The sequence below is a fragment of the Brassica napus genome, chromosome A9 (assembly GCF_020379485.1).
Source record: "Brassica napus cultivar Da-Ae chromosome A9, Da-Ae, whole genome shotgun sequence".
Taxonomy (NCBI): domain Eukaryota; kingdom Viridiplantae; phylum Streptophyta; class Magnoliopsida; order Brassicales; family Brassicaceae; genus Brassica; species Brassica napus.
The window spans coordinates 39,796,597-39,815,639 of NC_063442.1; the positions used below are offsets into that span (position 1 = coordinate 39,796,597).

General features: G+C 34.7%; 4 protein-coding genes, 1 long non-coding RNA gene and 1 other non-coding gene across 9 annotated transcripts; 3 read left to right on the forward strand and 3 right to left on the reverse strand.

Annotated features, from left to right (window-relative positions):
- Positions 1-384: 384 nt before the first annotated feature.
- Positions 385-2,104, reverse strand: LOC106365480 (kelch repeat-containing protein At1g19470). Its single transcript, XM_013804899.3, has 2 exons — positions 772-2,104; positions 385-689 (listed from the first exon to the last, which is right to left on the reverse strand). The coding sequence occupies exon 1, from the start codon at positions 1,960-1,962 to the stop codon at positions 793-795; it is 1,170 nt and encodes a 389-aa protein (XP_013660353.2). The 5' UTR covers positions 1,963-2,104; the 3' UTR covers positions 385-689; positions 772-792.
- A 580-nt stretch (positions 2,105-2,684) lies between these two features.
- LOC106365458 (putative F-box/kelch-repeat protein At2g29810) lies at positions 2,685-4,253 on the reverse strand. Its single transcript, XM_013804884.3, has 2 exons — positions 3,029-4,253; positions 2,685-2,946 (listed from the first exon to the last, which is right to left on the reverse strand). Exon 1 carries the CDS (start codon positions 4,205-4,207, stop codon positions 3,059-3,061), a length of 1,149 nt encoding a protein of 382 aa, XP_013660338.2. The 5' UTR covers positions 4,208-4,253; the 3' UTR covers positions 2,685-2,946; positions 3,029-3,058.
- An 860-nt stretch (positions 4,254-5,113) lies between these two features.
- TRNAL-AAG lies at positions 5,114-5,194 on the forward strand. The gene has a single exon. It is a non-coding gene; the product is annotated as a tRNA-Leu (tRNA).
- Positions 5,195-5,485: 291 nt separating this feature from the next.
- LOC106365965 (glycine-rich RNA-binding protein GRP1A) lies at positions 5,486-6,564 on the forward strand. 2 transcript variants are annotated; one of them, XM_013805486.2, is made up of 2 exons: positions 5,486-5,749; positions 6,010-6,564. In XM_013805486.2, exons 1-2 carry the CDS (start codon positions 5,636-5,638, stop codon positions 6,400-6,402), a joined length of 507 nt encoding a protein of 168 aa, XP_013660940.1. In that variant the 5' UTR covers positions 5,486-5,635; the 3' UTR covers positions 6,403-6,564. The 2 variants fall into 2 exon arrangements, with proteins under 2 accessions (XP_013660940.1, XP_013660941.1); XM_013805487.3 differs by having other exon boundaries at positions 5,577-5,873.
- LOC125578545 lies at positions 6,423-10,533 on the reverse strand. Of its 3 annotated transcripts, XR_007316651.1 has the most exons (8): positions 10,417-10,533; positions 10,017-10,330; positions 9,889-9,944; positions 9,676-9,752; positions 9,443-9,578; positions 9,123-9,338; positions 8,704-8,984; positions 6,423-8,622 (listed from the first exon to the last, which is right to left on the reverse strand). It is a non-coding gene; the product is annotated as an uncharacterized LOC125578545 (long non-coding RNA). The 3 variants fall into 3 exon arrangements; XR_007316652.1 differs by having other exon boundaries at positions 8,700-8,984; positions 10,017-10,533; XR_007316650.1 differs by having other exon boundaries at positions 10,017-10,529.
- A 4,541-nt stretch (positions 10,534-15,074) lies between these two features.
- LOC106364057 (protein RADIALIS-like 2) lies at positions 15,075-16,274 on the forward strand. Its single transcript, XM_013803699.3, has 2 exons — positions 15,075-15,434; positions 16,095-16,274. The coding sequence occupies exons 1-2, from the start codon at positions 15,157-15,159 to the stop codon at positions 16,117-16,119; spliced, it is 303 nt and encodes a 100-aa protein (XP_013659153.1). The 5' UTR covers positions 15,075-15,156; the 3' UTR covers positions 16,120-16,274.
- Positions 16,275-19,043: the final 2,769 nt, after the last annotated feature.

Genomic DNA, 19,043 nt, shown 5'->3' on the forward strand with positions numbered 1-19,043 from the left:
AATTGGGTTCAACTCTTCAAAAGTAAAAGCGGCTCGTTTTGCATCTAGATCTTCATATCTCATTTACTAGATAGAAGCACAATGGTCAACGGGTCTTGTAAGTCTGAATCTGATCTCAAAATTCAGAACCACCAAAAAATCTATATGGTATATATACTGGGTAAGTGAGTAACCAAGCATAGCGCTACTCTCAAGTTTCAAGTGTCAAGTATCTGTCTTTTTTTACAATCCCTAATGTAAAACTTTTATCTCTCTTTCAAATGGTGTCAACAAATGTTGAATTCAAGTCTTTGGACGGTTGTTCTTTGACTAGCCATTATATTTCCCAAGTTGACCTTTGTAGACTTGTAGTTTACCTATAGATCAAAACCCCCGGTTTACAAATCAACCAAATTTTCATATTTATAGTAAAAGCTAGGTTTTGTTGTACATCTGAACATGAATTCCAAAAGCAAACAGAAAAGAACTGTACTCTTTCAGTCCAAACTACACAAAACCCCCAAAGAGATGTTTGCCAAAATATGCATTATCTCAACAAGTTTCTACAAGACAGAGAAATCCACTTCACAAAATGAAAGCTGCTCCACAAAGGTAAGTATAGATCGACAAGCTACTCTTGAGGCGTCAGATAAGAGCTTCTTAGCCACTCTGCATCAACAAGCACATGTAATATAAGATCCTACCTTCACCTGCAAGTTCATGAAAAAGTCTAACTAAGCCTTGATGGTCTGTCTAAACATCATTATTCAAATATCACAGAAACATATATACCTGCAAGATCCCATTTACTCATCAGACGATAACAGTCCGACAAAGCTCAATGATAGGCGAGGACTCGGCGGTCTTAAACACAACATCTACTGATTCAACTCTCCCCCAAATCTCACCTCCTTGACGCCTCTCCAAAGCAATCTCCACGCACCATATATATTTATACCCGTAATAATTCCACAACCAGCTCTGATTACCGATCAAGATCACCAACTTCCCACCAACATTCGCCATTTTAGACTCGTAAGCAAACCAAGGGAAACAAGGAGGCAAACCATATACACCTTTCACAGGCTTCCAAACACCCTCTACACCCTCCTCTGGATCAAAAACGATTATTGGATGCCCACGCCAACACATAGGATCAATGGTATACAACAAATCATCAACCACACAAGAAGACCCTTGCCACAAACCCCTTAACTCACTTGCATCACCCTCCCATATTATTATTACTCCACCTTCTTTAGGCTCGCAAACGTGTAAAGATTGACGAAGACCCAATGCATAGATCTTGTCTTTCACGACATCATACGTCACGAACCCTCCACTCTCATCAGATACTTCCCCTCCCGTTCCAAGCCATATCTGTCTCTCGAGATCGAACGCCTCAACCCAATCTTTAGATATTCGATTCTCGCAACCTCCCATTACGTAGATCTTCCCGTCAATGACCCCCGCGGCTGCGCGGTATCGAGGGACTCTCATGCTCGGGAGAGACCGACACGTGTGAGTTCTGCAGTCGACGACAGTCACGCTCGATAAGTATCTGGTGCCGCCGTATCCACCGATGACGTATATGTCATGTCCGACGGTGACGACGGCGGGGCCATAAGGCATGGGAGGGAGTGTAGTGACTCTGCGCAAGCGTAAAGAAGCGGTGTTGCTTCGATAGAGAATGTGCCAGCTCAAGGGATGAGGAGGGAACGCGATCAAGGCGTAAAGAACGTGTTCGGAGATGGCGAGGAGGGATCGCGTGAGGCGGAGGCCCCGCGAAGCGATGATGCGACGGAAGAGTTTGGAGGTGAGTGATATCTCCGGGTGGTTACTTCTCGGGACTCTTGCGATGATGTGCTCGATGAGAACGTCGGGTAATGATTCCAAAGAAGTCACTTCTTCGGGTTGTTCTTGCGGTTTCTTGTTTGGAGCTCCGCCGTTATCGCCGTCGGGAATGTCAGAGATCACAGCCATCGTTGCCGTGTGAAGTCGGAGAATCAGTTAGCTGCGAATGAACGGTAAGCGAGACTAACTAGATCTTTTTGAAAGACTCGTGTGTTACTTGATTAACTCTGTTTATTCATATATAAGCCTTTTCTTTTGTGACACGCAAAAACCTTTTTTTTTTTAAATCATTTTTGTAAAAATTTGTTCATCATTTTTAAAAGAAGTATAATTAGCAAATCGCTTTTTGCTCTGGCTCTCTAATCGGTAAATTTAAGCAAAAAAAAAAATCTTATTTTAAAAATTTATTGGTTAATATTATAAAAGTGTATATTGCCGTTTTTCTACGTCGATAGAAGCCACCATATAATCTAGAAAATGAAATAAAAGTGGATTTTCTTGCATGGAGTGCTTGTTTTGTTCTCGTACGTATGATCACAGATCACTAGTTTCTCTTTTTATACGAAAATATTTGTTCTCTTATTTGCTAGACGCATGTGACAAAGTGGAAAAAATAGTACGGTTATAGGGGGTGCAATGCACCCATGATATTTTCAAGAAAATACTTCACTAATTTTTTTTCTTTTTGGCGGCACTTCACTAATTTTATATATGTATTTATACAATTTGAAACTTTATACTAATTAATACTATTTGTTCACCTAAGTTGATATTCGTAGACTTGTAGTTTACCTATAGCTCAAAACCCCCGGTTTACAAATCAACCAAAATTTCATATTTCTGGTAGAAGCTAGGTTTTGTTGTACATCTGAACATAAATTCCAAAAGCAAACAGAAAAGAACTGTACTCTTTCAGTCCAAACTACACAAAACCCCAAAGAGATGATGCATTATCTCAACAAGTTTCGACAAGACTAAGAAATCTACTTCACAAAATGAAAGCTGTTCCGCAAAGGTAAGTATAGATCGACAAGTTACTCTTGAGGCGTCAGATAAGAGCTTCTTAGCCACTTTGCATCAACAAGTACATGTAATATAAAATCCTTCCTTCACCTGCAAGTTCATGCAAAAGTCTAACTAATTAGCCTTGATGGGTATGTCTAAACATCAAAATTCAAATATCACAGAAACATACCTGCAAGAAACCATCAAACCTATGTACCCATCAGACGATAACACTTCGACAAAGCTCAATGATAGGCGTGGTGGACTCGGTAGTTTCAAACACAACCTCAACTGTTTCAACTTTTCCCCATATCTCATATCCATGACGTCTCTCCAAAGCTATCTCCACGCACCAGATATATTTCTCCCCATAATAATTGAACAACTGGCTCTGATTACCGACCAGGATCACCAGCTTCCCACCAACATTCGCCATTTTAGACTCGTAAGCATACCAATAGAGACAAGGAGGCAAACCACATACACCTTTCACAGGTTTCCAAGCATTGACCTCTGGATCAAACACGATTATTGGAGTCCAAACCGAACACCCAGGATCAATGGTATACAACAAATCATCAACCACACATGAAGACGCTTGCCACAAACCTCCCAAGTTACATCGACCAAGATATGATTGTAGTGTACCTTCTGTAGGGTTGTAGACGCCTAAACACTGATGACGACCCAAAACATAAATCTTCTCTTTCATAACATCATATGTCACGATATCTCTCCAAAGAGAATTAATTTGCGATCCAAGCCAAACCTGTCTCTCAAGATCAAACGTTTCAACACGAAATCGACCAGATCGATTCACGCAACCTCCCATTACGTAGATCTTCCCGTCAATGACCCCCGCGGCTGCGCGGTATCGAGGGCTTCTCATGCTCGGGAGAGACCGACACGTGTGTGTTCTGCAGTCGACGACAGTCACGCTCGTTAAGTATTCGCTGCCGTTGCTTCCCCCGATGACGTATATCTCGTGTCCGATGGTGACGACGGCGGAGCCAGAAGGCATGGGAGGGAGCGTGTTGACTCTGCGCAGCCGTAAAGAAGCGTTGAGGATGTACCAGCTCGGGGGGTGAAGAGGGAACGCGAGCAAGGCGTAAAGAACGTGTTCGGAGATGGCGAGGTGGGATCGCGTGAGGCGGAGTTCCGGCGAAGCGATGATGCGACGGAAGAGTTTGGAGACGAGTGATAACTCCGGGTGGTTACTTCTCGGGACTCTTGCGATGATGTGCTCGATGAGAACGTCGGGTAATGATTCCAAAGAAGGCGCTGTTTCCACTTCTCCGGGTTGTTCTTGCGGTTTCTTGTTTGGAGCTCCGCCGTTATCGCCGTCGGGAATGTCAGAGATCACGGCCATCGTTGCCGTGTGATGTCAGAGAATCAGTTAGCTGCGAATGAACGGTAAGCGAACGTAACTTGATATTTTTGAAAGACTCGTGTGTTACTTGATTAACTCTGTTTATTCATAAATCTTTTCTTTTGTGACACGCAAAAACCTTAAAAAATTAAAAATCATTTTTGTAAAAATTTGTTCATCATTTTAAAAAGAAGTACAATTAGCAAATCGTTTTTTCCCTGGCTCTCTAATTGGTAAATTTAAGCAAAAAAAAAAACTTTCTTATTTTTAAATTTTATTGTAACATATTATAAAAGTGTATATTGCCTTTTTTCTACGTCGATAGAAGCCATCATATAGTCTAGAAAATGAAATAAAAGTGGATTTTCTTGCATGGAATGCTTGTTCTGTTCTCGTACGTATGATCACTAGTTTCTCTTTTTATAAGAAAATATTTTTTCTCTTATTTGCTAGATGCATGTGACAAAGGGAAAAAAATAGTAAGGTTATAGAGTGAGCATGCACCCATGATATTTTCAAAAAGGTACTTCACTAATTTTTTACTTTTTGACGGCGGTTCACTAATTTTATATATGTATTTATATAAGGCTCTTTATATAATTTGAAACTTTATACTAATTATGCTATTTGTTCACCCAATGAATAATAGCTTTGGCTTCGCCCCTGGATGTGATGTGACTATAATTTGGTCTGATCAGTAATGAAATGTAACAATGTACATGTCATAATCCTGCAAGCTCATGCCTCAACGTCAGAGTTGTATTCGAGCCATCTTCTTAAACCAAAACCTGCAAGTTCTATACTTCTGTTTGTTACACTTTCATCTTTAATTAAATCTACTTTTGCTTCACTTGCGTGAACAGGACTAATGGTCTACTAAAACGATGTGAGACAGTAGAAACCAAAGTTGATATGGCCGAGTTGGTCTAAGGCGCCAGATTAAGGTTCTGGTCCGAAAGGGCGTGGGTTCAAATCCCACTGCCAACAACATTTTTTTGCGTTTGTTTTCTCTTATTTTTCCATTCTGCGCTGTTTTGGCCCATTTCTATAATCTTGTAACTAAAATATGCATAAACTCCGGCCCATTTTGAGTTGTGTCAGCCGAAAACCACAAAGGGGGTAAATATGCCATTTCCTTAGAAGATATTTTCTAGAGCAAGGGGAACGAAAAATATCTTTTCTCGCATCAAACCATAAAGCGTCACGTGATGTACTGTCCCCAACAACTCCCACTCAAATTATCAAACCACACTCCTTAACCATAGTTAAACCATGTTCCACGTAAACCGAACCCAACCCTAGAAAATATCTAAACCTTAGGTTAATATCTCATCCCCATTATAAATACATTCATCCTCTACCTAACTTCATCACACCTTCCCTCTCTTCACTGTAAACCTACTACATCTCCCCCTCTCTCTCATTTCAATGGCGTCCCCTGATGTTGAGTACCGGTGCTTCGTTGGAGGTCTAGCTTGGGCCACCGATGACAGAGCTCTCGAGACCGCCTTCTCTCAATTCGGCGACGTTCTCGATTCCAAGGTCGGTTACACGCAGAGATCAGACTCCCGGAGGTTTCCGATGATCTGATCCTCATCCGATCTGTGTTTCTCTGTTACTTACTGTTACTATGCTTTGTTACTGTTACTTTCTTATTCTCAAATCGGTACGTTCATCTTCCTGCTATCATGAGCCTGGAGATCGATCGGTGTTTTCGAAATTTTTTTATGTTCATTATTTTTTTTTTGTTATTGTGTGTTTGTTTTTGTATGCTGATTATTTTATTTATTATTTGTGAACAGATCATTAACGACCGTGAGACGGGACGATCAAGGGGATTCGGATTCGTCACCTTCAAGGATGAGAAGTCGATGAAGGACGCCATCGAGGGGATGAACGGGCAGGATCTCGACGGTCGCAGCATCACTGTGAACGAGGCTCAGTCTCGTGGTAGCGGTGGTGGCGGAGGAGGCCGCGGCGGAGGCGGTGGTGGATACCGCAGCGGAGGCGGTGGTGGTTACGGAGGAGGTGGTGGAGGGTACGGTGGAGGTGGTGGAAGACGCGAGGGTGGATACAGTGGTGGCGGTGGTGGTGGTTACTCGTCGAGAGGTGGTGGTGGCGGTGGAGGCTACGGTGGCAGGCGTGATGGTGGTGAAGGTGGAGGTTACGGAGGAAGCGGTGGTGGTGGTTGGTAATTAGATTTTAGTGTTTGAGGTTGTTGTTGTGTCTGGTCCGTTTCTGGGTTCGGGTTTATGTTTCTCTCTATGTGTTATGTTTGGTTCTGCTGTTTTGGTTGTAACAGTTCGTGGTTAGGTATCTGATATCTGGAAACGCAATGTTAAATCACTTTTCATTTATCTTGCCGAGTTTTAATTTTTTAAGTTTAACAAATTAATTAGAAATTAGATCTTATTAATCGTATGAAAATGCATTGAGAAAATTTATAGTGTTGGGATCATTGAATCGTTCGTTGAAACTTTCCAATCGTTTTCTATTTCCAAGAAAGGGCTCCTCTGTTCCTTAAAGCATTCGCTTTTAGAGGTTTCTCTGTTTCATAACGCATTCAAATCTCTCTTTACATTAATAATAAATTTGAAATCTACACGTACGTTTACTACTGTTCTTTTAGGAACATCTCAAAAACATTAGGCTAGAGCCTAGATTCATAAACTTACTCCTCCCGTAAAATTCACAACACAAATTAAAGAGATCAACACTATATATCTGAAAAGAGGTTATCAAAGTTCAATTCAAGCTAGTTATCTAAGCGTTAATATGTCTCTCTGGTGTTTATTCTTGTTCGAGCAATCGCGACCCGCTTATTTTGGGCCCTTTACTATGTATCTGCATTAGGCCTACAAGAATGCATGGTAGAAAATGTTCAAGTTCTTTTTAGTTCTCAAGAGAAAAATGTTTACCTTTTGAACTAATTTTGTTTGCTAGATAGATAAAACAAAATAATCTCCCTAGAAATCCGTCTAGTCCATTGATACAAGTTAGAAACTACCGAAAGGTCTGACTTGAAATTTTGAGTGTCAAAACATGTACTAAAAAACTCCACTTTGAAATGAAATCCTAGCGTATATTGTTTTTCAATTAAATATTAAAAAAAAAAACATTTTGTTGATTCTTCCTGTTGAGCTTTTAGAAAGCAATAGAAACTACAAACAGGGCAAATAATTTTATTTGCATCATGTTATATTTCAGCTTATTCCATCAGTTGAATTATAATAAATGAACAGTTTATTATGTTTAAAATTCAGATATTCTGGTGTATTAATATTAATATCTTTTTGATTAATCCAAATCACAGTTGGTTTTTGAGTAAATTTGGTTGTATAAAGAACTGTGGTAACAAATTCAGTATTAGTCACAAGATTTAAGGATTATAAAACATAGTAAAATAAACAAGAGAAATTTACATATAAATGCACTTTTTCATGTCTTAGCACATTTAGACATTGTCGCTATAATATATGTACTTTTAAAAGAAAATAACTTACATTTATACATACTAGAGATTCTTCCGGGCTACGCCCGGATTTTGAAAAATATTTTTGTATTTAATATATATATATATATATATATATATTGTCGCCATATTATAAATATGTCTATATCGAATTTGAAATGAGTGTAATAAAACATTTTTTTTAACTTTGAATTATAATCCAGTTCATCATTCATATTTAGAAGTACTTCAAGGACATTAGATAAAATTATTCATAGAATTCCATGAAAATACATCGTTAATAACAACTGGTTCAAACTTTCAAGCTTTGTTTTTGGTTTTAGAATTTTTGAGTTTTTTAAAACTAACTTATTATTTACAGTATTAAAGAATCTAATGGGTTTTCAAAATATATATGAAATGCCACTTATAATGATGTTTGATGACTGATGTGCGTCATGCTCATGCCATGAAAATTGGCATCTAGAGTCTTTTTTTTTCGCCAGCTATTTGCAGAAACTCCTAAAAATCAGAAGGTGCCCAAAGCCAAATAAGAGAACTGCACCTTTTCTTAGAATCTCTTCACTTATTTTGAAATGCATTTGAACACAATATCTCATAATTTTCTTGAAAGCTATAACAATTACCCATAACACAGTAAATCCTGATAGTCTTTTCATGGATTTGATATAAGAAGATGACAATGTCTCTTTTAACTCATGTTCCAGCAGCCAAATGATAACTTAAAACCCAAGTAATAGAACAAAACTTTCCGCCACTGCTAGCCAACGTCGAACGGAATACACAGACGTGAGGCAAAGATGCTCCACATTAAGATGGTTCTGTTTTTTATTTTGCTCTGCAGAAGATTCACCACATGTTTCTCCCCTCCATTTTTATCTAGCATAGTGATGTTTCCTTGCTTGTTGATGCCATTAACCCGTGTGCAAGCCATCAGAAGAATCTGCACAAATAATTTACTTTAGGCAATAAAAAAATAACAGACTGAGGAACAGCTTGAGGAGTTGTATATGAGCTTACCGACCTTTCGGTGTAAAGAGTTATTCTCACAAATCTGTCTTTGCCTATATAAAAGTGAAGCTCTGCATCTGGAGCTATATTTTTCCCCATATCTACGCTCCTCAGATTGGAATCACGAAGAGAAACTTACGAAGAAGCTAACCTTACAATTCCATTTATTGGGGCTGACGCTTCTTAGTAAGAAGAGGTGGCTAGCCATGGATGCATTGGGTAAACAGTAGCGGCCTATGATGCTTACTAACCACTACACACAATCAAGCGATCTGGTATTTTTGGTGAATCTCTCTGTCATGGAAACAAACATACACAGTATCAAAACAATAACAAACAGAATCTCTCTGTCAAGAAAATACTAAGGAGGATGACATCAAACATTCATATATTCTAGCAAGCATATAAAGAAGACATGAAAAGTAATTTTACATGCTCGTTAGATCATTCAAGCATGAGTAACAATCGGAGGATGAGGTTCAAACTCTGCTTTCACACCCTTGGCCAGAGAGATGATACCAGGAGTTGTAACCCTCTTCTTACAGTATTTACTAATCCCATTGAACACCTAGAATGGCTCAGTGGATGGTAGACCCTTGAAGACAATATCATCATCCCTCACAGCCTCCTCCTGCATATTCTTCAAAACTTCCAAAGGACATAAAGAAGTCTTAATCACATTCAAGCAAAACCCATATTTCAATATCTCATCTGCATGGAGAATCCTATCCGCTAATCTAGCTTCCACATACCTGAGATACATATACCGTCTCATCCACGTCCTAAGCACATCATCTCTCGAGTTGATCACTTCGAACAAATGTTCAGCTCTGCTATTGACGATTGCTAAATATTTTAACTTGTAAGAAGCAAGTGGACCCAAAAGGGCTGTAAAAAAAAGTAAGACCAAGTTGTCCTGGGAGGCATTACGGTAACAGCGTTGTAATAGAGTAAAAAAAATGGACAGGATCCTTAGCTAACGAACCTGGATTATCAATGTTCAGTGAAAGCTGAAGTGACAGAGACTATCAATGTTCTTCCATAAGGAGTACTCAAAACTCCCTGAAGCAGCAAATAACGATCACATGAGCAGAAACTTCACCAATGTAGAAAGTAATTTTTTTATAGGAAAAAAAGAGACATTAAAAAGAAACAAAATGAACGGTAATTTTTTAGAATAAAGACTGTTTATATGCACCTTCCAATCACTTGCACAGAAGCAAGAAGATTATTTCCTCTCTTCTTTCCATGTTCCTGTATGAAACAAAACTACCATTAAAAACGTTTTGTAGACACAAACAAAAGACAGAGAAAAGAACTACCAACCTTTGGATCATTCATATACTCGAGCACCACTCTTATTGTCTAGTTAAGCAACTTAATCACCCTGAGGAAGTCTGCTTCGCAAGCATGATTTTGTCTGATTCCTTTGGATATCTACAAAAAGCTGGAAATGGTTATTAATTAAGCAAAGAGAAGCAAGAAGTATGTCTCTTAATCAACACTTAGGGATGGAGGAAATATTCAAAGAGCCCAGGGAGTAATCAGTAATGTATAGACACAGATTTTATAGGTACGCCTCTTTGTGGTCTCCAATGCAAGGCTCTCTATCGTCTCGACCACTGATCCAATCAAGAAAGCTTCAGAATTCACCAATAAGCTAATCAGAAGAAATAGAGCGAGAGACTGAGAAAGATGTGGAAGCAAGCTTATGCATACTCTTTACCTTAATGTATATTCTCTCCATGTCAATCCATTGTCGACAATGGTTGTCAAGAAAGAAGATAAATTCAGCAAGGGGGTGAGAGGTTGCTGTGAAAAGCATGTCACACATCCTGCTGAATGAAAAAAATCACTTACAAAGACTGATCTGAAGGTAATCATCATAAGCTATGGAGTGACGTGTTGGCACCATACTGTTGCTGTCATCAAAAAATAAAGTTTAGAATATAAGAAAGTACAATTGACGATTGTGTAAGGGAAAATTAAAAGTACTTGATACATGAACAATGGATGTCATTCGGTCGGCAACATAGGGTTTCCATCAACATATTCAGACGATTTCATCTATTGCCGAGAGAATCGAATGAAACAGAACAACCTAATACGATTTCTGAATTTACCTGGAGCTGAGATCACAGCTTCTGTTCTCAGCTACTGGAGCTACTGGATGTTCTTCTGAGAGTTTGGCCGATTCTCCTGAAAGGCAGAACCAGCTATCGGTTTGGCTTTCTTGTGATAAGGAGGTGAATCTTAACTCACTATCCTGGACAGCTTATATAATGAGCATCAAGCAGTGAGGTAATTGAGAAGCCATAATATTCTCTTCAGTTTTCAGAATTGATTTCGATTGGGCATTGTGAGAGATGTAACAGTTTGTGGGAGAAGGTGAATCGAGAAAATTTGTTCGTCGACGGAGGCTAATCGGCAAATAGCAAGTCAAGAATGTATCTGATGACATGGCACATTCTTAACTTATGAGTGGCCGGAATATCCATGCCTACGTGGACACTCTAAAAACTCTAGTTTAAGAACTTTTAGTATAGTATAGATTATTTCTAAATTTAATTACACTATCATGCACTAGTTTATATGTGACACACTTAGCTACATGATTGTACATTTGTGTCTTCATCTTAAACTAAAGAGGTTTTGACAAACGACTTGAAATATCTCTTTCTTCTTCATTGATTTCTAACCAGATAATATCTGATTTAAGAGTTTTAGTTGTGGTTGATTACTAATTTTATTTTAAATATATATATATATATATATATATATTAGAAAATACTTGAAATTAGATATTAAAATGTTTTATATTAAGTTTCTTAGTCATCAAAGTTGTCTTTATATATATATATATATATATATATATATATATATATATATATATATATTTAAAATACTTGAAATTAGATATTAAAATGTTTTATATTAAGTTTCTTAGTCATCAAAGTTGTCTTTATATTTTTATGTTTTGAAAATAGTAATATAGTGTTATTAGATTTATTACTTGATTTTTATAAAAATAAATATTTCAGTTATGATTATATGACTAATAATAATAATATAAAAATGTGTATAGTATTTTAGATTGTTTTTATCCACTTTTACTATTTAAACATACATATTGAACCACTATATCCATCTGAGTTAGACTTATACACTTATACGGTTAGATCGTTTGATTCACTCTTGTTCCACTCGATTTATTTGATCTGAAATAGTTGATCCATTTTTATGATTCAGAACCTTAATTGATTTTTCACCTCTAAAAGGTGTTTCTTAGCAGAAAATGTTTTATAATGTTAGAAAAATCTCTAAAGTACCTTTATTAGTAAACAACACAATAAACTAACTTTCAAATCTTTAGCCAGGTTAGTTATAATTGATTCTTCGCTACAAACACAAAAATCAACAGAGACAAAAGTATGAATATAGCTCAGCAACAGAGACAAATTATTTTACTAGAAACTTACATGAACAGTTTTATGCAGTGGATTGCTACTAATTTCATGCAGAAAATAAACAAGAATAATAGCAGTTAACTGATAAACCAACACACGAGAAAACAGTTATCTGCTGTTAATATTACATACTTCCACTTACTCTGTCTCAATGTGAAGATGATTTACAGCATCAGTTGATAAAAAGCAAAGCTTAACACAATTGTAGGGTCTATATATTCTCTCGTTAACCAATGGAAAACCCCTGACCATGGAGATTCTCCATTTTCGTAAGTACTTTTATTCAAAGATTCCCAAATAAACAACACATATAAAGCAAAAATCTCTATTGGTGATAAAATATGGCATCTCCTTCTTTTGTGTAAAGTTTGTCCGAATCCCAATTTGTAACGGGATCATTCTTTTGGTGATAGTAATATCTCACCACTAGGCTGGAAAATATATTCCTCAAGTTTGTGTAATGATACTTGAGCACACATCTTAAACTGAGCTACAGAAACTTCCATTATAGAGGAACCAAGTGATTACTTCATGTTCGGGTTCTCCAAGTTGCAAAAGGAGCATATACTTCCACTAGGGGAGGAATAAGAATACTTCTTGTTTTTTTTGGGTGCTAAGTAGGGGATAAAGGTTTACCTTCCTTTTCATACAGATTCCTTGTAAGGTATTCCGGGTAAATTCTCAGCAATGATCACTGGGGCTAGCATCTCTACATCAAAATATGTGAAAATCAAGTTATTGGAATAAAACCCTGATCAAATCTTTACTGATAGTAACTATTCATAGTGAGAAAGTAAGAATATGCAAGCATCTTGCTCAAAACAAACCATGGACCTTGTTGACATCAAGATAAATCATTTTTACAGCTAAAACACGAGAACCTACATCTGGGGGAAAATGTTTCTTTTACCATTTTAATTAATACCTAGGCAAGAAGGTCGGATTAAAGAATAATGACGATGAGAATATCAGTAGTGCAGTGCCTACTTGCAGAATTTCTTGGCAACTTGCAAACAATTACCTCTGGAATATATTGTGTGACAAAGGCCTCATTATTGTGTTTTACTTCTTATAAGAACTTTCGCCCCTACCTGATAACGAAACCAAGCCATCTTAGAAACTTATAAACATCCATATCATACCTAGAATCATAATATAAACGTGGGATAGTTTGGTTCACAAAAATAAAATATCTTATAAGGGCTTATATTGCCATATATCCAGAAGGAGAATAAAGTTTCATAAGTACTGTTCACGTAAGGGAATATCAACTACCTTTTCAAAGCCAGTGCCGGCACTTAGTGTGATTATGGACTAAACTTCAGTGGATAAATAAACACAGTAAACAAGAAAGATCCGATCCAAGAAGTATGCATGGGTTCTTAGTAGCTTTAATTACTTTACAAAATGTGTTAACTAAAACTTGACATACTTGGAGTCTTCTGATAACTAATCCGATTCAGTAGTGATAATTAAGATATGAGTATGGCTGTCCATCTCCCATATCACCTGTTTCCGAGGAGGAAAATATTGAGACTTTAAGCAAATGGATCATTTATGAGCATGTGTTGCAAAAAATGAAAAATCTTCAAATCTTTACAGAATGAAATAAACTATTCTCAATTTCTTAGTTACAATCAAACAACAAGTGGACACTTTGTGGATGTTGTTTTCTTTGCCAAGTAGGTTGTACATGATAACATGAACACTGTAAACAAGCAATGAAACAGTTCTGTCTATGATAGCATCCTAATTTAGTTTCAGGACATAGTTCATTTGCCCATCCCAGGTCTGGCTTCTTACCATACAAGATAAAAGTGTTCATTCGAAAGAAGTGCTGATAATACGACAACAAAACATTGTAATAGGTGACTTTTTTAATCATGGGCTCTCATAAAGAGTGGATCCAATTCCACAACCAACAACAGCAAAAAGTTACAGCTTAAAGAAGGTTATAAAATAGCATCTGTAAAATCTTTGGTTCCTTCTAATACTCAATAATGCATACACCAAAGAACATAAAACAATTTGAATATCCACCAAGAAAAGTGATTACTTAACAAATTAACGACGCAGAATCCACATTAATTATAAAATATATGACCAAGAAAATACACAATTACCTAACTTCATGGAGATGGACCCAACAGGCCAAGAGAAACAATAGGTAGGTAAACAATGTCGACCTTGTTTTTAACAGGATCAACAACAAAAACACACACAAAAATGTTTATTGATTGTACGGACAAATGTTTACAGCTAGATATATGGTGTGTTCTCCCGAAGTAAAGCTCTCTGCCCCCACTTTCCTTCAAGAAGAATATATGACTTATGGAGAACACATGAAAAACTCCACCTTTTATTTGGTGGATACAAATCACAGAAGTTTTTTCGATAAGGAAAAAAAAAAGAAATCTTAATAGTCAATAAAAATCATACAGAAACTTCTCCCTAACTCTAATCCAAGACTTATAATTTTCTTTGTCTTAGGGCACGATTAGCTTTGTGCTGTGACTAGTAGAGACACTATTCCCAGGAAGTAGATGACTAAATATAAAAAAAAATGTTAAGAGACTTTTCCAAACTTTTCATCACCTAAACTGTTTATTTGACTACAAGCTTAATCATCTAGAGAATGACATCAACACAAATTGGGAAAGAAAAGTAAACATATTAGTTACAACATTTATAGAAAAAGTCGCTACCGAGCATCATATGCTAAATGTAGACGGCAAAAAGCAATTAAAACACAATCTTTGAGGTGATTAGTTTGGATCTCCACAATTTTTGCTCAATATTCTTTTTCTATGGAGACAAAGACTTAAAATTCTCACTGTTTTGGCAAAGCAGAGATATCTTTCTTTGCCAACTGGCACTATGCTCCACTTCAAACCCTCCTTTATAAAGAGCAAGGACTCTGCGACATCTGTGCAACCTATCATTTCTTCATACAAGTCATTAATACAGATAAACAAAAAAAACAAAAACCTTTTTTCACAATGGCATCAAACTCAATGTCTGCTTATGGATCTGGCTCATGGACTGTTAAGCAGAACAAAGCCTTTGAGCGTGCTCTAGCAACCTATGACGAAGACACTCCTGACCGTTGGTACAATGTTGCTAGAGCGGTTGGTGGGACAACACCAGATGAAGCTAAGAGACAATATGACATTCTCGTGCGTGACATCGAAAGCATTGAGAATGGGCACGTCCCATTCCCTAACTACAAGACTACTGGAGGCAGCACCAAAGGCAGGCTGCGTGATGAGGAAAAAAGGTATTGCATTCTAATTTGTGATAATTACAACTAATCAACTTTGTTTATATCCATAATAGCCCACTTATGTTCCATTTAAGATACTTCCATTGAGAAGTTAGATTCCTATGCCATGACAATATTTAGACCAAATCAAACATGAAATAAGGGGCATGCATGTCTGTTTCTGCATAAAGCTTTCTTTTACTTTACAAAGATTCTGTGTGACTTGTCAAGTTAAGCAATGGAAGTCTCTAATTCTGCCAAGTGTTTCATTCTCAGTGTTACTCAAGCTTTGTGACAACCAAATTTAAAGCCCACACAAACAAATATGCCTAGAATCATTCCTTGTTAGTTTGGTGTCTAGTATTAAGTGATTTCCACATCCTGCCCAAGAAAGAAAATTTTAAAACCCAGAAACAATTTATAATATTTCATTAAAAAAACAATTTATAATGCTGAAATGTTTTGGATTTAAAACCAGAGGTTTCTAAGATATTAATGAAAACTAAAACTAGATTTAGAACCTCAGAACTTCCTACCAAAATTATGTTTATATCTATAGTGTAAGCTATACATTTTCCATGAAAATTAACAAAATAGATAAATCTCTTTTAACATTTTTACCAAAAAAAATCGCTTTAACATGTATATATATATATATATTTTTGTTTTTGGCAGGATGAGAAACATGAAGCTACAGTGAAGGAAGAAGCAGCAGAACCTAACTATCGTATGATCGATGGTCAAACAAATAAAAAGAGAATCACAAATATCATTGTGTTTCATTTGTATTTTTAAATTGTATTTGCTATTTTCCCCATGCTTAGAATCTAGTAATCTACTAGTATTTCGTGGAAACAAAAAGTGCACTCGAACTAAGCTACCAATGTTCTTCTTAACAAAAAAAATATCCAATTGTCTAAGTCAATATTTTTCTAAAAATGTTAGTAACTGCTACTACATTATAACATCTCCAAGGATTAAGAAGAATTGATTTAAGAAGAAGCCACATGGAGAAATTATCAACAAAATAACCAATAGCAGTAAACAAATTCTTGAGCATACAATAGATGCTACTAATATTATAACAATTGCAAGGACTGAGATAACCCCACATGGAGAAATTATCCTCGAAATTAATCAAGAAATTTATATCCAAAAGTCATTGCCAAATTAAAATATGACGGAGACTCCAATAATGGAAATGATCTCTGAATCCGACAAGAAGAAACTCTCGGAATCAAACAAACCAATCTACATCTAGGGTTCTTGGAAATGCGGAAACATTCGAAATTAAATTAAAATAGTTGATAATTGGTGGTGGTCACGAGAGCCTACAATAGGAACGCACCTCATCTGCAATTTAAATTATAATTCAACACTTCTAGTTTTGTATTGTGGAATTAACATCTATCTCTTAGAACAGCTTTAATGATCTTTCATTCTGAAGGAAAGCATCAAAAAGAAAAGAAAAATATATCATTTTGAAAGATAAATGAAGATATTAACATTATCATATTAATTTTGACAAGATATACTCCACAGTGTCATTTTTACTATTAATTTTTTATTTACAAACTGATCATTTAATTTCTAATTTTTATATCTAAAAAATAGATATTTATATTTCATACTCTAGTGAAATTATTAATACTTTCATTAATACAATTATAAATTTATATAATCAATTATCTATTCTCTTAAAGAATAAATATATATACATGATAAAATTTAGTTAAATAATATATATTTTGATTGATTAATTTTTTGATATTATAAATTTGATAATTTGAATTATTATGAACTCAGAAATTAAATATTTCATGATGCGCTGATAAAATATCAAACCATTTTCAATAATTTGGAGGTGTTCGACGGGCTGAGATCTAACCGACTAATTCTTTAGGATATAATTTTTGGTTTTTTTCTTCCAAAAACCAGTTTTTATCCATTCAAGCTTTTTGAAAATAGCTTCCATACAATTTAAGGAAACTAGTTTTAAATAACTGTCTATTTCTAAACAAAAACCAAAATTTAAATTTTTCTAGTTTTTGCCTAAAACGTGTTTTACAATATTGTTATTACAAATAAAAAATCTTTAATCCAAAATAACTACTGCAGGTATTAAAAAAATAAATATACATATATTCTATTAAAAGAGAAGTCATGACTTAATTAATGTGTGATTTTTTTTTAATTTGGACCAACCCTTAGAAAGTTGTTAAAATTAATTTTTGTATTAATATTTAAATTATTTGAATCATTCTAAGACAACAAAATCAAATAGATATTCCTATATTTACTCTAAAATTATATCTGAATAAAATCTTTTTATATCTTTTTATTTACAATATATATATATATATCATTTTTTATTAAAACAAACCTTTTAAATATTTAAGTAATTTCGTGTTTGTTTAACATAAATTTATATTCATTTTTCACTTATTTTTTAAAAAAATATTTAGTTAATGTCGTGTTTATTTTAAAATTAAATTTATATTTCATTTTAACTAAAACAACCATTTAAAATATCTAACTAATTTTCTAATCATAAGTAAACACATGTACAATTTTGTATTAACCTGCGATATTAATTTAATATAATAGTTTTCAATAAATTTTTGGTCTTTCACCAATAAAAGTTTTCAATTTAGAATTTTATATTACATGATTTAAAATATGAAAAATTTAAAACAAATAAATTAAATTATTGCATGTGAACTATAAAATTGTTGTGTTTTAAAATATTATATTAAACAATTAGTAATATGGTAAATATTATAATTAATCATGTAAAACAAATAATTATGTGTGTAAAATAAAATAATCACCCGCACGGTTGTGCGGATCAAGATCTAGTAATGCTTACAATTCAACCCTAAGCACATATAGTTAAGGCGTTTTCTATGATACTTTTTTGGAGCACACATCTAACAATAAACTGTGTAAAATAAAAAAAACTAATTAAGATAAAATTTAAAATTATCAATAATATAATTTTATTTATTTGAGGTTACTCATTACAATTTTTTAATATATATATATATATATATATATATATATATATATTGTTAATAAATTTTATTCTATTTAGAGAAATTAGAGTTTTTCTCTTACAATTTGATACCTATAAATTAAATTTTGTAATCTTTTGGATTTACTTAATATTAACTACAACTAAAACTATATTTTTCATTTACTATTTCATACTTATTATATTTCCTATTTCTTTAATTTTTACTTAGTATTGACTGAGATTAGGAATATTTCCCATTTTATAAACTTTACTAAGTACAGATTTTCAAAATTTTCTATATGAGATTCACGAAAGTTTTATTTTTTCATTAGCAATTTTAAAAAATAATTTTATCAAATAATTTTATGTGTGTTTTGATAATAGTTTTTTATATTTTTATTTTTCAGAATTAAATATTTAGTATTAATAATATTTTCATTTTATTAATTTGAAAATCAAAAATTAAAAATTTAAATCTAAAACAACCATTCATGTTTTTCAAAAAACTGAAATGTATTGCAAAAAAAAACTAAAACTAAAATCTAAAAGCAAAAAAAAATCAAAATCTAAAAACTATACCCCCCCCCCCCCCCCCCCCCCCCCCCCCC